The 20,521-nt window shown below is 29.7% G+C and overlaps 3 protein-coding genes and 1 non-coding gene across 6 annotated transcripts; 3 read left to right on the top strand and 1 right to left on the bottom strand.

The window, feature by feature from the left end:
* The first annotated feature begins 2,909 nt into the window (after positions 1-2,909).
* LOC109814801 (transcription factor TGA7) lies at positions 2,910-7,830 on the top strand. 3 transcript variants are annotated; one of them, XM_020379311.3, is made up of 10 exons: positions 2,910-3,025; positions 3,373-3,435; positions 3,871-4,032; positions 4,127-4,201; positions 4,535-4,594; positions 4,664-4,741; positions 4,835-4,898; positions 5,790-6,061; positions 6,394-6,621; positions 7,416-7,830. In XM_020379311.3, exons 3-10 carry the CDS (start codon positions 3,874-3,876, stop codon positions 7,587-7,589), a joined length of 1,110 nt encoding a protein of 369 aa, XP_020234900.1. In that variant the 5' UTR covers positions 2,910-3,025; positions 3,373-3,435; positions 3,871-3,873; the 3' UTR covers positions 7,590-7,830. The 3 variants fall into 3 exon arrangements, with proteins under 3 accessions (XP_020234900.1, XP_020234899.1, XP_082919836.1); XM_020379310.3 differs by lacking the exon at positions 2,910-3,025 and adding an exon at positions 3,090-3,291; XM_083063710.1 differs by lacking the exon at positions 2,910-3,025 and having other exon boundaries at positions 3,295-3,435.
* A 108-nt stretch (positions 7,831-7,938) lies between these two features.
* Positions 7,939-11,382, top strand: LOC145951749 (uncharacterized). Its single transcript, XM_083063711.1, has 3 exons — positions 7,939-10,037; positions 10,192-10,599; positions 10,677-11,382. Exons 1-2 carry the CDS (start codon positions 9,470-9,472, stop codon positions 10,200-10,202), a joined length of 579 nt encoding a protein of 192 aa, XP_082919837.1. The 5' UTR covers positions 7,939-9,469; the 3' UTR covers positions 10,203-10,599; positions 10,677-11,382.
* LOC145952173 (uncharacterized) lies at positions 10,679-11,134 on the top strand. Its single transcript, XM_083064397.1, has one exon. The coding sequence runs from the start codon at positions 10,679-10,681 to the stop codon at positions 11,132-11,134; it is 456 nt and encodes a 151-aa protein (XP_082920523.1).
* Positions 11,383-16,115: 4,733 nt separating the features above from the next.
* On the bottom strand, positions 16,116-16,187 carry TRNAW-CCA (transfer RNA tryptophan (anticodon CCA)). The gene has a single exon. It is a non-coding gene; the product is annotated as a tRNA-Trp (tRNA).
* Between the last annotated feature and the right edge of the window lie 4,334 nt (positions 16,188-20,521).

Genomic DNA, 20,521 nt, shown 5'->3' with positions numbered 1-20,521 from the left:
GGGAAGGGTACTTGCAAAAGGCACTCCGACACTCAAGTCAAGACACGCACGAATATCGATAACAATTAATGAACAGTGACGTTATCTCGAGATGTGAGTTATTTATAGTGACATTAATGGGCCCTGCCCTCCATGGACCTACAGCGGGATTACCTTATTAGGTAATACGTCCTTAATTGACTTATCCGTGTGATTAACCCTTAATTTTTGATTAGGAGAGATTGTTGATTCGACGGTTTACTTCACCCGGGACTTCAGCTATTTTGTAGCCGATCAAGTGTTGGCTACCTGGTTCAGTGAGTTATGTTAAGTACCATTCCTGGAACGATCCGTTCGGCCATGCTTGTCGGTCACATATGTCGAAAAGTGTGGCCAAGCGATCTTACCTATACAAGTGGTTAATTATAAATGATCAAAGGTTAACAAAAGAAAGAAAATATTTTTTTAGCCTTTTCTTATAATCACGTATGGTCGGAAATTACTCATTAAAAAAAATACGGTCGGAAATAAGTTTGTACGTGATAAGATATATCAAAAGTGATTATAATATTCAAATTTGTATCTGAATATACATTTAATATTTAAAAGAACAACTTTATTATTTTGGTAATCCTACCCAATTCATATATAATTGACTGCTAGATATAATACACGTGGTTTCATGTAGAAAGGTAGAACTTTTCTCTAATCCCTGTTATAAATTACAGTTTAGAAGAACATATGAATTTTTTTAAGACACTTTATAATTTTTTATAAAATAATTAATTTTTTTAATCTTTTACTCCTATTAAAGATTGTAATAATATACATTTTTTAATTGTTGAATAATGAAATTTTTTTTGAAAAATAAATGTTCTCTTTCATCTTTTAAATTTCCCTATTGTAATTTATTAACTTTATCTTCACTTCTCATAAAAATTTAATGATAAATAAAAAGAATAAGATTGATACATTATGATTTTATTTTATAAATAAAATAAAAATAACTAACATAATTTTGAATAAAAGTACCTTATAATAAAGATAAGAAAAAGTATTATATATTTTTAATAAGAAAAATAAATTATATACCGGTGGTATAAAATAATTTTACATTATCATTTAATCATAAATTATTAGGTATAGTAAATTTGTTTATTTTTACCATAATCATCTTAAAAATCATACATACTAATAGTAATATTGTTTTTTTGATAAAATAACTGTGCATGATCGTAAAATTCTTTCAAAAATATCGTTTTTGATTATCTTATTCCAATATAATATAATATCATTTTCTTATACAGAAATGGCTTTATTTGTAGCTAATCCCTCTGCCCCCACCCTCTGAACTAGGTGCAAAAATGAAATAAAATAAAATAATAACTCCATCGATAGCTATCATTAAGATTCAGGATCACAACTTGAAATATTTCGTTTTGCTGCGATTGTCTAGGGATATATGCAGCAGTCTGGTACAGATATCTAATTCACATGAAATGCAGATGAGATATGAGCTTGATGTCACACATGAAGCTAGGGGAAATTATTGGTTAAGTTGAGCTCACTGTAACGCTTTTTTGGTGATGAAAAAGAGGTAGAAAAAGGAATGAAATAAAGGAGCAACCTTGTTTACTTTAAGTAAATCTCTTATCTTCTTTACAAAAAAGCATTTTCGGGTGTCGTTTGTGAAGCACAATATACCTTTTTCATGTGAGGTGGAAAGGGACAACTTTGGGCGAATCTACGGGTTGATCATTTGGGATGGGTATCATCAACAAGACAATTAATTCTACTTTGATTTTATTATCAAAGTTGAGGTGTAAGGTGCATTGGTATCACTTTTGTTAAACAAATTAATTAGATACTTTCCTTTCATAACCTAACATGATAAGGTCCTTAATAATATTTGGTCATACATATGATTCATTGTTCATTTGTTTGGATTCTCTATACTTGTATAATATGTAGGAAGAACTCAATTTCTAATTTTGGAAATTTATTTCCTAGTATGAGTGCCATGGTTAGTGGTGGTGGATAATTAATTTAGTTGTTGCTTATTCTCGATAAATTAATATTGTTTATATAAATGGGTAATTAATAATTATCCCTTTGATATTAAAAATTAAGTGTGCAAAACTATAATATGTGGAATGGTGAGGAGACCCAATTATTCACACGTTTGTGAGTTTGACCACTCCTTTATAGTGAGAAAATATTTTGAAGTGATAGTGTGAGGACAGATTAGCCCTTGACTAAAAATGAGTTAATTTTATGAAGTGGGGCACTTTACCCTCTAATTGGTACAGAGGAAATAAAATTCATGAGAGAAGAAATTTTAAATTCTGAATTAAAGAAAGAATGGAAGATTTATATATATATATATATATATATATATATATATATATATATATATATATATATATATATATATATATTTCTTAGAGTCAATTTTCCACTCTTTCTCTTAATCCAATAAAAAAATACATCACTATTAAATGCATGGATTAACTAACATCAAGTTATTTTATTTCAGTGATATTAGTTTGATTCTTGAATATTTAATTGAGATAATTATTTGGAAAAAAAAAAATACTGTCTATAATAGTCATATCCAATGTAAGTATGATCAATGATTTCAACTGAAAAAAAAAATTACATCTTTATGCATAATTTTTTTTTCTTTTTATGTTCTTTCTATTTAAAAATACTATTAATTCAAGTTAAAGTATCTTTAAATTTTTATTTCTCACATTTTTCCCCCTGAGAATAGTTAAATCTAAAATATGATAGTTGCACTGAAATGAAATTGATGATTCATAATTTTACTGAATTTTTTTTAAACAACTAATAATTGACTCTAATCTTAAGAAAGTCATACCTTCTCCTGATATAAAATTATCATTACCAAAAATAAAATCCAGAATAGGACCTAATATGCTTCCCAAAATTATATATTTATGGTGCTTGAAAGTAGAAGCAATATCTTAACAACTCATGTTAGTCAAAGACCACTATCAACCGAATAAGAAAAGCCGTGAACTTGGTAGTTTCTTCTCTGTTTTTTCCTTTTGATTTTTAATGCACTGCTGAATTTTCCTAGACCCTAGTGTTTCCCTTAGAGTGGAAACATATCAACTTTACATTAGCAACTTGACACATCAAAGTAGAGTTTCTTTAAGCTTGTACAAAAAAAAAAAAAAATTGTTCTATTAGATAATGATGTTTTGTTATTTTAGAATTAAACTTTAATCTCTTTCCTTCAGTCAGTGCGTTGCTTTTCACAGTTTGTTGGCATACTGGAAAATAATGGTAGTGTGTATATATAAAATTTCTTGGGGATTCATTCCATTTGGGTCTGTCATGGACTAATAGTAATATCGGTGGTTGCAGATTCTATCAAGCTAGCTAACTACACTTTGGCTTTCTGTTCCCAGCTGTGTTTGTATTGGCCAGGTTCGGTTACCATTTCAACTTACCTAACATGAAACTAGTCGGTTATATTGACTTTCTTCTTTGTTACAATTTTAGGATTGAACTATTAAGTCCTATATTTTCTATTATGCAATTTTTTTTTTCTTTTTGTAGTAAGGAAGGTCAGAATTAAGAGAAATCTGCCTATTAATTGGTTTCAATGATTTAATTTCGTTTATCATGTCAAGTTTTGCTTATGAGTGGCGTCAAACATATGTTCTTTTGTTTTTCATTAGTATTATTTAGAAAATAGTTGTTTCCTTTGGATAATCCTAGAGATTTAAGAAAATTAACCATGTGAAAACTTCTCAATCTTGCTGTTTCTGATGTTGAGGTTTCATTCAGATTCCAATTTTCTTGTCTACATTGCATTCAATCTCCAATTTGAGATGAGTTTTCTTTTTGAATGATTTTTAGTATATGAACTCTTCATCAACTCAACTAGTCCTGGTGAAAAGGATGGGTATATATGATCCATTCCATCAAGTGAACATGTGGGGGGACAGCTTTAAAATTGATGGCAGCCTGAATTCAATTGCTTCCCCAATGTTAATGATGAAGCCTAGCATGCAGAACAGGGTAAGAATGTAGGAATTTCTCTTTTGTTAGTAAGTTAGCATTGTTTTTGTGGGGAAACTTGTTTAAAACAGTCTTTTGAATTTTATTTGTCCAGACTGATTGTACTCCTAATGAATCAAGGGAACCTTCTGGAGATGATCAAGAGTCTAATGACAAAGCTGATAGGAAGGTACTGAAATTTCATCACTATGTATATTCCTTTTATGTATTTGCTCATCATACCATGCTTTATTTCAGAACCTGGATACAAATTAGAAATGCTTTTGAGAATGAAAAAACTCTTTATTTGTAGAGAGAAGCTTTCAAAAATATTTCTAAACTTACATCCAAATAGACACTTAATATCTGGAGATGACTTGGAAGGGTTCATATTGGTTTCTTTCACACATTTGAATGTGAATAAGATAAGATGCTGAAATTAATGCTTTGGAGATTTGATAGCAAACATCAATGCTTCTTATTTGAGTCTCCGACATTGTAGTTGATGACTATTTATGTGTAGGCTCAAAGACGTCTAGCACAAAATCGCGAGGCTGCTCGGAAATGCCGGCTGCGGAAGAAGGTTGGAAAACTGAATTTTTAGGAAGCTAGGCAGGGTTTATAATCTGATTCTTAGTTATGTAATTCACAGGCTTATGTTCAACAATTAGAAACAAGCCGTGTGAAGCTCATGCAATTGGAGCTGGAGATTGAGAAAGCAAGAAAGCAGGTGATCCTAACTAAAAAATCATCATTCTTGTTTCTGCCTTTTATTTTAATGTGTTATGTTTAAGCAAGCATATGCTAAAATGTATACTTTCAGGGTTTATACATACGCAGTGCAGTAGATGTCAGTTACATGGGATCATCTGGAACAATAAACCCAGGTTTGTGATTTATAATGTCAGTTTATGCTTCCTCAAAATATTCTTTTCTTAGTTGTTTGTGAACTACTTTTTTATTTTTTATTTAGCTGCCGTTCGTTATTGTGGTTTATGTCCATTTATGTATCTGTGTTAAATCTAAATTCATACCAACAAGACCCAGTATAGTTGGTAGATAGCCAGGTTTTTTAAGCATGCGGATAGGGGTTTGTTTTTCTAATTGTACGGTATGGAGAAGACTTTCTCATACCAATTCTCTACTTTTTTTATTTTACTGAATCACTTGTTTGTCGAGGGAAGATCACTAAAGATTTATATGAAGGGGTGTGAGCTGAGCTTGCCCCATATTTATGTTTGCCTCGATTATGTCCCTGAACTCTTATGGATTATGTTTAGTCTTGAATTTCACTTGTTTTGCAAAATAAGTTGTCGATGTTCTTTTTCCAGAAGTCAATTGGTATCATGTTCATAAAGGTGTAGTGTGAGGATATTGCCCTTTGGATGTGTTCGTTGATTTGGTATCTTCTTTTGGATAATTACCCTTCATAAATTATTTGTTGTTCCTGTACGTCTCACGTGACACATACGGTTTCATCTTCTTGAAGTAATATAATCTGTTTGTTTATGTATGATACACTGCTATGTAATGTAGCAGATAACTATACTTCTTAAACTGCCTAGTTGACACTTCTAGTATCCGAAATTAGCATATTGCAATTGATATTCTGTTGCATTCTATCAACAAGTATTTCATGATGAACTGCAAATTGCTTCCATGATATGAATATTCTTATGTTCTCACACTTTTTTTTTATACCGAATTATCAAATATCATTTATTTTGTGATTACATAACTTCTTTTAGTTAATATGGTCCTCCTGCTCCGTGAAGCAGGGATAACTTTGTTTGAACTTGAATATGGACATTGGATTGAAGAGCAAGACAGACGGAATGAAGAACTGAGAAATGCATTACAAACTCATGCATCTGAAATGCAGCTTCATCTTCTTGTTGCGAGTTGCTTGAGCCACTACTCAAATCTTTTCAGGATGAAAGCAGACGCTGCAAAGGCTGATGTCTTTTATTTAATCTCTGGTGCTTGGAAAGCCTCAGTGGAACGCCTTTTTCTTTGGATAGGAGGATCCCGTCCATCACAGCTTCTAAATGTACATCCACGTACTAAAATATTTTATTTTCATTGATTATGCAAAATAGGAGCTCCATATTATCTTTTTTTATTGTTTTTCTCATGTTGCAATCATATTGAATTTTGTTATTTTTTAAATTCTTGATAATTCTTAAATAGTGGTTTCCTGAGGATTTTAAAAGCATCTACCCATCATTGTGTGGTGTATCTACTAAGTGGAAATGTGAGGATTGAATTGAAGTCTCATTTGTAGATGTACTTCGGAAGCCAAAAAATGTCACATTCTATGCATAACTAGAGTTATTCAATCATACTGTGGAAACCTCAATCATGCTTGAACTTTCTTTCCAGATCATCGTACCTCAGCTTGAGCCTTTGACTGATCAACAAATTGTGAGCATTAACAACCTCCGGCTTTCATCTCAGCAAGCTGAAGATGCTCTTTCACTAGGATTGGACAAACTCCAGCAGAGTTTAGTCTTCAACATTCCATCAGATCCCTTGGTTGTAGGACACTATGGGTTTGAGATGGCTGCTGCCATGGACAAAGGTGAAGCACTAGAAGGTTTTGTAAACCAGGTAATGTTGCATCAAATTTTGGATAACCTCACTAATGAACATAAAAGCCTTTTGCAAAATGCATGAGTAGTCGATAATCTCACTAGAGATAAAAATTAACTCAAATAAGTTTAGTTACAATTTTTTTCCTTGTACTTTTATTACCGTCATTTCTCGAATTTGATCCCTCCATTTTTTATTTTTGTAAATTTAATCCCACTATTTTAATAGTAATTTTAGCCTCTCCATTAACTTGACATGTAATATTTAACAAAAATGTTAGTGCAGTAATGAGAGTGCTAATATGAACGTGCTTACGTGGATGTGTAGTTGAGTGTCATATTAGCATTTTCATTAGATATTAGATATCAAGTTAATAAATGATTGAAAGTTGCACAATTAAAATAGTGAGCAATAAATTAGTAGGAAACAAAATGGGGAAACAAATTCTACAAATGATGATGTAGCAACACTCTCTTTTACACTCTTTTTCTAATGCTCTTTTTATTATTAGTTGGTATTTATTAAAATTCACAAAATTTATGGTCCTCGCATCTCGTTTAACATGTCTCTTCTAATTTAATGATATAACTTATCAAAATTATTGATTTTCAACTAATATTAAAGAAAGTATTAACAAAAGAGTGTTAGAAAGAGCAACTCCAGCATTTATTGAAATAAGATGGAACTTCTTTATGATCCTTATCCATAGGTAGACTTGTGATGCTTCTGCAATGCTGTTTACTGCTAAAGCATGCAGCAATGTTAGTGTTGTGTTAAAACAAATAACATAAAATTTATTCCCTTTTCCACAGGCAGATCACCTTAGACAACAAACTCTGCTGCACATGTCTCGGATCCTGACAAATGGCCAAGCTGCTCAAGGCTTGCTGGCTATGGGGGAATACTTTCATCGTCTTCGCACTCTTAGTTCTTTATGGTCTGCTCGTTCATGTGATCCTTCCTTTCCCATTCATCATTCAAACTGAGACCTGTTTCTTTGAACCTCAACTGTTTTGTGGTTTACACAACAGGTGCTCAAATCTTACTGTTTTGTTCCATATATATGTTTATGTATATGTAAGTTATTAGTGGTGCCTCGTACCATGAAGGCTGAAGCAAAGTTTATATGATTTGTTGATCTAGGGAACAAGTGAACCACCTTGTACATATATAAATATTGTATCATTTATGCAATCATGAAAAAGGATTTAGGCCCACCTTGATGAACTCTTTTAGGAAAAGAAATAGAGGTAAAATGTATCAAATTTCTTTTATTGATTAAAATGATCAAGTTATATAATTTAAATTTGGAAAAGTTAAATAAAATAATTTCTAAGAAAATTAGGGTTCATAAGTTGATTTTAATTAATTAGACATGTTTGATTGATTTTACCGCCTAAAAATTTCTTTTTCGGTGTTTAGTATAATTTGGTGTTTGAAATTTTATCTAAATTTCTTTTTGGGTGTTTAGTATTATTTGGTGTTTGAAATTTTATCTAAATTGAGTGTTAATGGACTGACAATATCTAATAATAATTGGATTCGTTGATTATGTTGTAAAAGAGGCTAAACGACCATTGTGGTGCATTTTTAGAAACTTATTACCAAAATGGGGCTGTTTTGAAACATTTTAAACCCATGACACGTGGTTTTTTTTTTTTTTTTTGCTTGGTTGGGCTAGATCAGTGTCGCTATCAGCTGGTCCACCACAGCTGATGGGCTTAAAAATATTATGTAGCCCATAGCGACACTGGGTAAACAAAAAAATAAAAAAAAGGAAAATAATAATAATGTAAAATAAATATAATAAAGTGGACTATTTATTATATAATTATAAAAAGAAAATTAAGTTTTAAAAAAACGTAATTTTAAAATAAATAAAATGTATTTTTTTAACACAGGCGCTGGGCCCATAGCACCTGAGTGGAGCTATGGGCCATAGCGCCCCAATTTAAATTTTTTTATTTTTCGTTTTTAAATTATTTTATACAATTTATTACTTATTTTTTAAAATTAACATTTTTTTTGTTATTTCAATCTTTTTTTCCCTTTTACCTGTTATTTTTTTTATAAATTTGTAAAAAAAATTATATTATAAAAAATAGTAGCTATATTTTTATAACTGACGCTATGGGCCATAGCGCCTGAGTGGAGCTATGGGCCATAGCGCCCCAATATTTTTTTTTTCGTTTTTAAATTATTTTTTATATTATATTACTTATTTTTTAAATTTACATTTTTTTCTTATTTTAATCCTTTTTTTATCCTTTTATCCGTTATTTTTCAATAAATTTCTAAATAAATTTAATATTTAAAAAATATTAGTTATATTTTTATAACTAGCGCTATGGCCCATAGCGCCTAAGTGGAACTATGGGCCATAGCGCCCCAATATATATATTTTTTTTCGTTTTTAAATTATTTTTTACATTATATTACTTATTTTTTAAAATTTACAATTTTTTCTTATTTCAATCCTTTTTTTCCCTTTTATCCGTTATTTTTTATAAATTTCTAAACAAAAATTATATTTAAAAAATATTAGATATATTTTTAAAACTGGAGCTATGACCCATAGCGACTTCAGTTTTTTAAAATTTTTATTAAATAATTTATGTAGATGTCGCTATAGGTGATGTAGACTGTTGCAGTATATATACCCCCTGCGTTCTGGTAAATCACATCGATATCTCTACTTCATTTGTTGTTTTTGTTACTGTATTTGTTATTTATCGACTAAATCAGTCTGATTGGTTCTTTGTTCCTGTTTAGTCGAGTTTTAAATTCTTATTTATGATTGAAATTTATTGTAGTTTAAATAAGTTGTATGTATTTGTACTAATATTTGAATTTTATTTCAGATATTATGGATCAAATTATAGCTTATATTTACACTGGAAGGATGTATGAAAGTCCAGAAGGTGTAACATTTGAGGGACCAAAAAAAGGGATGTATATTAAGCGAGGTTTAACTTTGGATTTATTAAAGAGAAGGATTCACAACAAATTTCAACTTAAGTCAAATCAAGTTATATTATCTGTAACTTACAGATTTGTTGTTTCACAGCATGATAAGAACAAATATTCTTCATTGGAATTGAGTGACGATGATGATGTACAATGCATGATAGAAGGTTTTATCGGTCAGAATGTGATGCCAATAATGGAATTACATGCTGAAATAGGTAACTCAGAATCTTCAACAATTTCGTTAGAAAATTTGTCAATTGAACGATCACCGGTGATGACAAGAGACGAAGATGAAGATGACGAAGATGATGAAGACTATCATGTTTCATTGTCATATGAAAGCATTGATGAATCAAACGAAGATGAAATAGAAAATTGTGAAGCATCTGATAGTGACGTGGAGTCAGATGCTATTGTTCAAAGTCCAATGGTTGAACCAATTTCAATGTATCCATCTACTGAAGGTAACTTTTGAAAATTAAATTTCTCAATAATTTATGTTATTGTATTGACAAATTTAGTTTAAATTTTAATTGTCTAAAATTTGTATTATTCGTTTAAAAAAATTAGTTTAAATTTACATTATTTAATTTTATATATTTACTATGATTAAATTAGGTGGAAGTTAATTTTGGGGTAATTTACCTCACTACACTAATATCAATTGGAGTCATCCAGATGAAGAAGAAATCCCAGGCATGGATGTGGCTAATAATTGGTCTATTGGCGAAGATTTATATGTTGGATTGGAGTTTGAGAATAAAGATGCAGTAAAAAATGCAGTAAAGCAAAATGCAATGAGAATGCATCAGAGTTTTTATGTGGTTGAATCGAAAACGACAAAGTGGGTTGTTAGATGTCCAAATGCGCATGATGGATGTGGATGGTACATGAGAGCTATTGAGTCAAAGAAATCTGACAAGTGAAAAGTGACTCAATGGGGTGGACGTCATACATGTTTGAACATGTCTTTGTCACAAGATCATAATAAGTTAGATTCCGAGCTAATTGCATCATTTATACAAGGTAAGTTCTGCAACTTCAACTTATAATATTATATTAATAATAATTTATATCACTGATTTTGAATATTTAATATGTAGGAATGGTTAACCAAGATCCAACAATCAAGATTAGCCTTATCCAAGAGAGAATAACATCTCAAACTGGGTTTAAGGTATCTTATAGGAAGGCTTGGATGGCTAAACAAAAAGCAATTGTTAAAATATTTGGTGATTGGGAAGAATCTTATGCTTTTTTACCCCGGTGGCTTAAATACATGAAGGAAATTGCGCCAGGATCCTTTTATGATCTGTGTCATGATGAGTTTTTCGTTGGTGATCGTCGTCATCGTGGTTACCGTCAGTTTCACAGGTTATTTTGGACATTCAAGCCGTGTTGTGATGCATTTGATTATTGTAAACCCCTGATACAAGTTGATGGCACTCATCTGTATGGGAAGTATCGAGGCACATTGCTCATTGCCACAACACAGGATGGTAATAACAATGTTCTACCTCAAATGAAGAAACTTACGAGCACCAGCAATCCAAATAAATAATTACCTAATTAAAAAGTATAAATTATTATTAACCAAAACGTAATATAAATAAAACAAATTTAATAAAATAAATTTTTAAAAACTAAAGTAAAAAATAAACAAAGAAACTTACCGGAGAAGGAGGACAAAACGAAAGTGAAAGTGGGGGAGGGGGGGACCATCTGCATTTTATAACTGTAAAAAATTGATTTTTTAACCAAAGTGCCACGTGTCAACGTGTCATTGGTCACGCCTGCGGTGAAATTATGACGCGCCATGGGAGGTGCTATGAACCCTAACGCTTGAGAGGCGCCCTGGGCCATAGCGCCCCAAATTTATATATATTTGTTTTCATTTTTAATTTTATTTCACATTATATTACCTCTTTTTTAAAATTAAAGTTTTTATAAATTTAAATTCTTTTTTGCTTTTTTATCAGACATTTTTTTATAAATTATTTTTCATATTTTATATTTATAAAAAATTAAATATACTTTTAAAAAGACTCCATGGGAGGCGCTATGAGCCCTAACGCCTTAGAGGCGTCATGGGCCATAGCGCCCCAGTTTTTACATTTTTTTTTCGTTTTTAAATTTATTTCACATTATATTACTTCATTTTTAAGTTTATATTTTTTAAAATTTCAATTGTTTTTGTCTTTTTTATCAGACATTTTTTAAAAAAATATTTTTCATTTTTTATATTTATAAAATATTAATATACTTTTAAAAAAACTCCATGGGAGGCGCTATGAGCCCTAACGCCTTAGAGGCGTCATGGGCCATAGCGCCCCAGTTTTTACATTTTTTTTCGTTTTTAAATTTATTTCACATTATATTACTTCATTTTTTAAGTTTATATTTTTTAAAATTTCAATTGTTTTTGTCTTTTTTATCAGACATTTTTAAAAAAAATATTTTTCATTTTTTATATTTATAAAATATTAATATACTTTTAAAAAAAACTCCATGAGAGGCGCTATGAGCCCTAACGCCTTAGAGGCGTCATGGGCCATAGCGCCCCAGTTTTTACATTTTTTTTTTCGTTTTTAAATTTATTTCACATTATATTACTTCATTTTTTAAGTTTATATTTTTTAAAATTTCAATTGTTTTTGTCTTTTTTATCAGACATTTTTTAAAAAAATATTTTTCATTTTTTATATTTATAAAATATTAAATATACTTTTAAAAGTGTTGTTATAGGCTACATCGACGTTATTTTAAGCCGAATTGAGTCGCTATAGGCTATAGCGACTCTTTAAAGGTCTCCACCAGCTACAGCGACACTACAAATATGGCGTTCATGGCTTACAATCAGACCCAAAATTGCCACGTGTCATGGGTGTCGCTATAGGCCATAGCGATGGGTGTCGCTATAGGCCATAGCGACACCCATGAAAACAGTCCCAAAGGTATAATATGTTTCAAAACAGTCCCATTTTGGTATATAGTTTCTAAAAGTGTCTTACAATGGTCGTTTAGCCTATAAAAGACTTTGTTGAAAAAAAAAACTCACTTTAATGATATTTATGCATTGAAATGAAATTAGTGATGTATTTTTTTGTGCAAAACTATATTTCATGATTATTCAAAATAAGTTTGAGCCTAACAAGTTTCACGAGGTCTAAATTTTTTGAGATAAGAATGTTATTTACATATTCTTGCATACATGTGAAGGGTAGGTTTAGACATGGCAGAAAAAAAAAATTTGAGTACTAAGTTTAACTAAAATTATCCTAATATCAAACATCTAATAATACATATTATAAATACAACTAAATCAAATTTAACTGTAAAATAAAATTCTAAACAAAAAAGATAATTATTTTTATGTATTTTTTTTATACTTTTTAATACATTTTATTATTATTATTATTATTTTAAAAACTAGGCAATGGACTTGTGCTGTTGAACAATAAATAAATAAAAAAGGAAAAAATTATAAGAGATACTGTAGTAAAAAAAAATGGTAGTGCACCTTCCATTTGACACATGGCAACGGCTAGACAGATTTTATATTACTATAGATGATATATTTCTGCAACATACCGACCTATATTTAGTATTTTAAATTTGATAATTTTTTTTTGTTAATAATATTAGCAATTGAGGAAAAAAATACTAATGGACATGTAATAATATGTATTATTAATTGAATATCATAATTAAAAAAGCAAATAGAATAAACATAAAAATCTTATACGTGTGAAGTTTAAACTCATCAATTCTAATGTTTGTTAATTTATTTCCAAACCAACCATGTATTATAGTTTTGTAACATCTTAAGTTTGTTCAAGAAGCAAAGGTTGATATTTCGGTGGACACAGATGCTGACTTGGTGAAGTTCCAAGTAAAATGGATTCCACCTCCTCCATTTTGGGTGAGTAAAAACATGAATGAAGCTAGCAGAAGTGAGTCCGGAATTGCAAGTTGTAGGGATTGTTGAATAAATGGTTGAGTTTAAATTTTACTAGAAAGTTTGGTTATGATGGGTAATGTTTGGATCACTGTTAGAGGACTTAAAAGTTAGTTATTTGAATTGTGTTATAAAAAGAAAAATAATAACAAAAACAAAAACAAAAACATAATATGAGATAAAAAAAAATAATTTGACTAGTGTATTATTTTTTAGAAATGATTAATTAATTTATAAATATATATAGTAATCGAATAATTACATAAAAAAACATATAATAAAAATATAAAAGTTAAATTCGATCACCACCCTCTTCTTTTTGACCTGCAAAGTGATTTCAGTCGGCATTCTAGAGGCCTTTGTTCTTTGAAGCATCTTGGTTGACTCATACATTCATTAATTAAATCACTAATTATTATTCATAAAAAATTGTTAAAAAAATTGAATTATACATATTGATTAAACTATTATGGGAGCCAAAGATGATTTATTTGTTATGATATTATTTTTATTGAAATCTTCATGTGTTGGTTAAGTTGGAGTGTTGACTTGTTCTCCTTGTACTTAGTGATAAAGAAGACTTTGACACTAAAGTGAGGAGTTGTCTGAAACTATACATGCATCCCCTCCAAAATAAATATTAAATGTTATATTTAAAATGAGATATCTTTAAATTAAATAAGTTACAATAGAGCAAGATAAAACAATTATTATATAATTACCAAGTAAATATGGTTGTTATAATTATATAGATTGAGAATTAAGGGATTTGTAGTGATAAGATGTGATTTGTAACTGCCTTAAGTTGGTTACCAACCATGGATTAATTTGACAGTTCAACATATCCAACCTATAAGACCAAGAAACATATCCTCTACCTATCTCACATAAATTACCGTGTTAAGTTGATAGAGGTATGTGTAACTTGCCTTCTAAATGCATATCTTGACTTCATCAAGTTATCATCAATATGAGTAATACATAACCTTTTTGAGTTTCGATTACCTATAATTATTTTGATCAAATGTTAAGCCCACCAACAACAACAAAAAAATTGTCATTAGTTCTTATAAAGAAAAAAAAATCACGTGAACAAAAGCTTAATATATAACTCTTATTTAAAATATAAAAAAATGTCTCAAAATTTATTTTAGTACAATCAAAATTAGGTCAATCTTAAATTTAGTTTAATTTTAGCAGCATTTTTTTTAATCCCTATATTAAACAAATTTATTTAGTCAAATCATATACAATCATTTTTTATATCGTTCTATAATTTATTTTCATTAAAAATTTATATGTTAAATATCAGTTGTAATGTATATAGTCTCACACTGCATGACAATTTTTTTTTTTAGTGAGTTATGGCTTCATTTGTTTTAGTAGTGGGAGGTAATCAAATGTCATTTTGAACAAAGCTAAATCTTTTACCCTCCGCCTATGGACATATTTTATTGCTTGCAATAAATAAGATCATATGCAACAAAAAAGACTCTACATTTATAAGCATTAAATTGAAATCTTTGCAAGTAAAAATATGTTTTTATTTTATCTTTTTGAAAATACATTTAGGTTATAGTTTATTTTTATTAATGATTATTTTCAATAGCAATAAACATAGGTTGATTTAGATTGATTTTTTTATATAAAAAAAAGTAGTCATTTTTTGAAAATGAGTTAAATTAGGTTAAAATTAATTTAAAGTTTTCTTTTTATTTTTTTTTTCATAACAAATAATGAAATAGTTCATATTTTACAATCTTTTCTTTTAAAAAAAGGCTCTCATGATCATCATAAATTTTATAAACATATATTTTAATTAAATATAAATGTTTAAGAAGCACACTCAAAATGAGCACTATCTTTTTACCTCAAAACAATTTTCTGTCGATAATAATGCTTATGTGAGAAAATCTCTAAATTAGTACTTGAGATTGTACATGTTAGATGTTAGATACTTTGTGTATGAAATTTTAAAAACTATCTATGACTCTTTGACTTTGTGAAACAACATTCGCTTTAATCTTTTTCGGTGCTTAACAATAACAAAAATAAAATAAAATAAGATGACAATGATAAAAATGAATGGATATTTTGTTTTACATAATTTTTTTTAAATTTATATCAGTGTGATAAGATTTCATTTTAGATTAATTTGATTCAATTAAAAGATTAAACTCAAATATTGTTTGAATAATTCCACATTGATTTGTTTCACATTGTTGAATATTAATAGAGGAACTTCAAAAATTTTAGAAAATAAAATATCCAACTCATACATTTCAAGGAATAATGTAGAGTAATCAGGACCAAAAGTATGATCCAAAGGTTCGGGTGTTATCACAACCCTAACAACCAAACGACAGAACCCAATTGACCCACAAAAATGTCCAAAACTTGTCCTTAAGGCTTAACCAAAAACGTTAACAAAACGAAAGAGGGAACCCAATTGCTCACAAATATGCGGTGCAACTTTTTATTCGAAATATTAGGCCCATTAGAGAAAAATCGAAAAACAAAAAGGAAGCAGATCAGGCCCATTAGTGAAAATCGAAAAGCATAAAAAGAAAGCGGATCAGGGAATTGAACCCGACGTGAATCGAACACGCAACCTTCTGATCTGGAGTCAGACGCGCTACCATTGCGCCACGGATCCACTTGCTGATACTACTGCTTTCTAATAATTTATATCAAATTAGTTTGTTAGTTTCCCAATTACTTGTCCCTGCCTTTGAATAAAGATTCTATCATGAATTCTCGAGAAAAATCAGTAGTGGGAAAAAGTTTCAAACCCCATGAATCATTCTCCATGAAGTCCATTCCAACAACTGTTATATGGAAGTTTTCTCCTACATGCTCTAATTATTGTAATTGTGACGCACATATAGAATAAAAGGACCGTCATTTATCTTCGGCAAAAAAAAAAAAATCAATAATAGTACATATGCGTGTGAATTTGTCCAAGGGAATTAGACTCTGAGGCAGATAATTATCTCAATAACAATCCACATACAAGTATTATATGTTTTACATTTTTTTATACAAGAATCGAAGGATTTGATACAAAAGAATTTACGACATTCGCACAACCTACTCTATTAACTAAGCTAGACTAATTAATTATATGTTTTACATTAAACTAACGAAAAAATAAATTATTGTTGTAAAGATTTATACACTATCTACTAAGTAAATTTTATTTTAGACGTGACTTTTAAAATGAATTTTATAACATTCAACAATTTATGATTGAACTATAAAGTATGAAGCCTTAAAATGAATTAAAAAAGTGTGAATATTGATTAAACAAACAAGAGATTCACTTCAAATGCGTTGGTTTTGATCACTTTATTATAGATTTGTCGTTTTCAACCCATTTTTAAGAGATAGTTATGATGGAAAATGGAAACTTGTAATTTTTTTGTAGCCATTGGAATTGCAGGTCCTTGTGTTTTTTAACTCTCTAGTTTCTACATATGCGGCTGTGACATGTGACATGTGAATTGTTGTGTTTAGTTTAGTGAATAATATATATATATATATATATATATATATATACCCGCCGCCACCTTTTCAGTTAAAGTCATCCAGCCACAGTGCTGTAAATGAGTGCCCCAAAGACTTTAACAATAACAATGCACAACGTGGGCCTATGCCCTACCCAAATTCTTATTGGGTTCAATTGTCTGCGCATCAAGTGCATTTTGAGATCCATTAAGTAATGAACCAACTTTGTACTACATCCTACTCCTATGCTTATTGCTCATCAAATTATTTTCTAAATTAACCCAACTTGGAAAAGAGAGACACAACATACACTTAAATGAAAATGGAAAGAACCTTCTTCCTTTTTTTATTGAAAAAAAATATACAAGTGCAGGCTCCACTTTGGATCAGATTTCGGCTGGAAAATAATATGCAAGTCTCTTTCATTTCTCCGTAGTACTACTGTCGGCTAAGAAAATACACAGTAGAGACAGGGCCAGTGTACCTCTATTGAAAACCATTAAATATCCCTTCTTAAACGCTTCAACTGTGCATTTATATGTGTGGTAGATTCATGCACCATTCACTACATCACGGTAACAGTCTTCACCCCTCCATGTCAAACTATGTTACACATCTTTCATGCGTCTAAGGACATGTTTGTTTTGATATTTTTTGAAAGTGGAGAATTAGGCATTAAATTTAGAGGATTTATAGAGTATAGAGGATGATGAGGAATCCAAGTACAATAATCTGGTGGCAGTTGTCCTTACTTGGACCCTGAAAAAGGGTGGTGTTTGGCGCATGTAAAAGTAACATCTTATATAAACGAAATTAAAGGTGGGTTGTCCAATAGTCGTTGGGCCCGTCCTTATCAAGATCAGCTGGACTGTCATCTATCAAAGTTTACACTGCAAAGTGCACCGCAGCATCTTCTCAACACTGCCAACCATTAGTTTTTCACATATGTGGCGTCATCTCAAAAACCTAGTCTCTCAAATATTATTTCTTGTGACCAACAACTATAAATAAACTAGGTTAATTTTCAATAGTTATGTGATTTGTGTGTAGCGAAAAGTTGGTACAAGTATGATTGCGGGTTATTAATTTTAAGATGAAGGGAATTCACAATCATGAAAAGGGGGCAGTTGGAAACCCTCCACATAATGAAAAGCTTGCCTAAGATGCCCCATTTATAAAGCCTAGGAGCACTAGCATGACATGCATTACCATAAATGCTTAGTTCATGATTTTAAGCTTTGTTGCAAATCTATATATATAATTATAGAAGCCTCCCTCTTTAGGGGACGAGAAAAGGACTAAAAGGTAGCAATAGCGGAAGGAATCCCGAAGTGGGAGAGGATTTTGCTGCCCAAAAACAAAAAAGCCTTCTAAAGAATTATTTCTTGCCAGAACAATAACAAATTTAACACTTTCTTTCATACCCTCTCACCATGATCATCAATGCTAGCTATATTGCTACTCCTACATGGCAATTTAGTTACGCTCCACTGCTACACTTTCCTTCATTTATATTCAAATCTTCTGTTTCAATTTTCAAATATATATTTCATCTCCAACTGATTTACTGTACTTTTTTTTTTTTTTTTGTTTACAAGTATCTTAAAAAACACTAATCTTACTTTTAACACGATAATTATCATTATTCTGACGAGTTTTTACTCTGCAAAATAAATCATTCCCAGTTGCATAAATAGTTGTGTTGAAGTGATGAAATCAGGTCATATGTAATTCTGAGAAGAAGAAGAAAAAGGTAGTTTCTGCATCTTCTACTATTTTTTACATGAGTTTTAGCTCTATAACAGGTATTAAACACTCCAAACACGCTGTAAGCATCTTGGATTAGTCAGAATTTGGAGTGACTTAACGATACCATCAATGATCTTATACCAGAAAAAGGGTTAATTGATTTTTTTTTTTTAAATGATAGAATTGAATATATTTTTAATTCTTCTAAATTTCACGGTTTTCTCATTTTAATTTCTATACATATTATTCATAGAAACTCTCTGTTATCTTCAATTTGTTTTCTCCACTAAATACCTATTCATGTAATTTTTCTTAATATAACAATTTTTCATTTTGTCTCATTCTTTAAAAATACGTAGACAAAACAAATAGAGGACCCATATAAATAAGAAAAAGATTATCCAAGTACTACTACCTTATAATTTTTCTATAAACACAAGAAAATGGTGATATATAAAGAGAGAGAGAGAGAAAATTAGTCCAAAAGATACTTTATTCTTTTTCGCAAACTCTTCAATGACTTGAATACAAGTACTCTGCATATGAAATTATCCTTGTTGATTGGTTATGTCCTAATGACCGAAAGCTGAGGCAAAGAGATTGAATTCTGATGATGCGGTCCTTCTTATGTAGTAGTATAATAATTTAAAACATGTTAATTACATGTTAAGTTGTTGTTAATAACGAGGTTAAGGGTTAAAGAGGGAGAGTTCATTTGATGGCTTTTTGCTTGTGTTGGTGTCTCTCACGCGTTCTCAAGCACAGAGGCAAAATTAGTCCCACAAACACAAAGGGCCCTTATTCTTATTGATGAACTAGATGCTACTATACTACTTGAGAGGTGTGGAAATGATGGGAATTTAAGCATTTATTAAGAAGCCGTGAGAGGTATATGAATGGATGACAGGACAGGCACATACATATATATCTTGCTCTTTAATCTTCTACTATAGTTATCCTTGACAAAGTAAAGATATGTTTGATTTTTAGTTGAAAAGTTCTGATATTCTCAACTTACTTTTAAAAAATTGAAATTGAAAAATATTGTTTGGTTCTCAATTATGTCTAACTATAAAATTGAATTTTACCTTAAAATTCGATTTGAAAGAAAAAAAATGAATTTACAAATTCAATTTGTGAATAAAATTTATTCAAACCTGAATTTGCAAATTTTAATAGATACATGCACTAAATAGTTGTACAAGACAATAGAAAGACCTCAGAAGAAAAATATAAATCTTAACAAATTAAATAAATCAAATAATGAATAAAAAAAAGTAAATAAGGTATACAACATGATTATTATTATTATATCTTATATTATGATAAATAATTTTATTTTGCGATATAATTTTTTAGCTATTAATAATTTTAAAAAACTTAAATTATATTTAGAAATCAAGATGAAAATAATAGATTGAAGAAATAAAATATTAAAAAAATCTTAAAAATACTCTTATTAAAGAGAAAAATATCCAAAATCATCATTGCTGAATAATAATATATAACCTTATGTATTTTATTCAAATTCCACACTAGTATTCTTCTAGCACGACTTTAGAGGATATATACATAAATAGAAATCTTTGAAAAATTGTTTTGGTAATAAAATATTTAGAAAATTAATTCAATGATATTAATCCTCAAATGAATTATTTAATTGTAAAAATTTAAAAACTAATATAATAACATGCATATAATTTTGAAAGATTTACTCTAAAGTAAAAAAAATTC

The sequence above is a fragment of the Cajanus cajan genome, chromosome 9 (genome assembly GCF_000230855.2).
Source record: "Cajanus cajan strain Asha chromosome 9, NIPB_CcT2T_4, whole genome shotgun sequence".
NCBI classification, from domain to species: Eukaryota; Viridiplantae; Streptophyta; class Magnoliopsida; order Fabales; family Fabaceae; genus Cajanus; species Cajanus cajan.
Note: the sequence above shows the minus strand (reverse complement) of the source record. Positions and strands in the feature narration are given on the sequence as shown.

Excerpts from the sequence above, each read along its gene's own strand:
- LOC145952173 (XM_083064397.1), top strand. The coding sequence starts at position 10,679 with ATGGTTAACCAAGATCCAACAATCAAGATTAGCCTTATCCAAGAGAGA.
- LOC145951749 (XM_083063711.1), top strand. The coding sequence starts at position 9,470 with ATGGATCAAATTATAGCTTATATTTACACTGGAAGGATGTATGAAAGT.
- LOC109814801 (XM_020379311.3), top strand. The coding sequence starts at position 3,874 with ATGAACTCTTCATCAACTCAACTAGTCCTGGTGAAAAGGATGGGTATA. Across the intron at positions 4,033-4,126 it reads AGCCTAGCATGCAGAACAGG|ACTGATTGTACTCCTAATGA; the intron begins GTAAGAATGTAG and ends TTATTTGTCCAG. Across the intron at positions 4,742-4,834 it reads TTGAGAAAGCAAGAAAGCAG|GGTTTATACATACGCAGTGC; the intron begins GTGATCCTAACT and ends GTATACTTTCAG.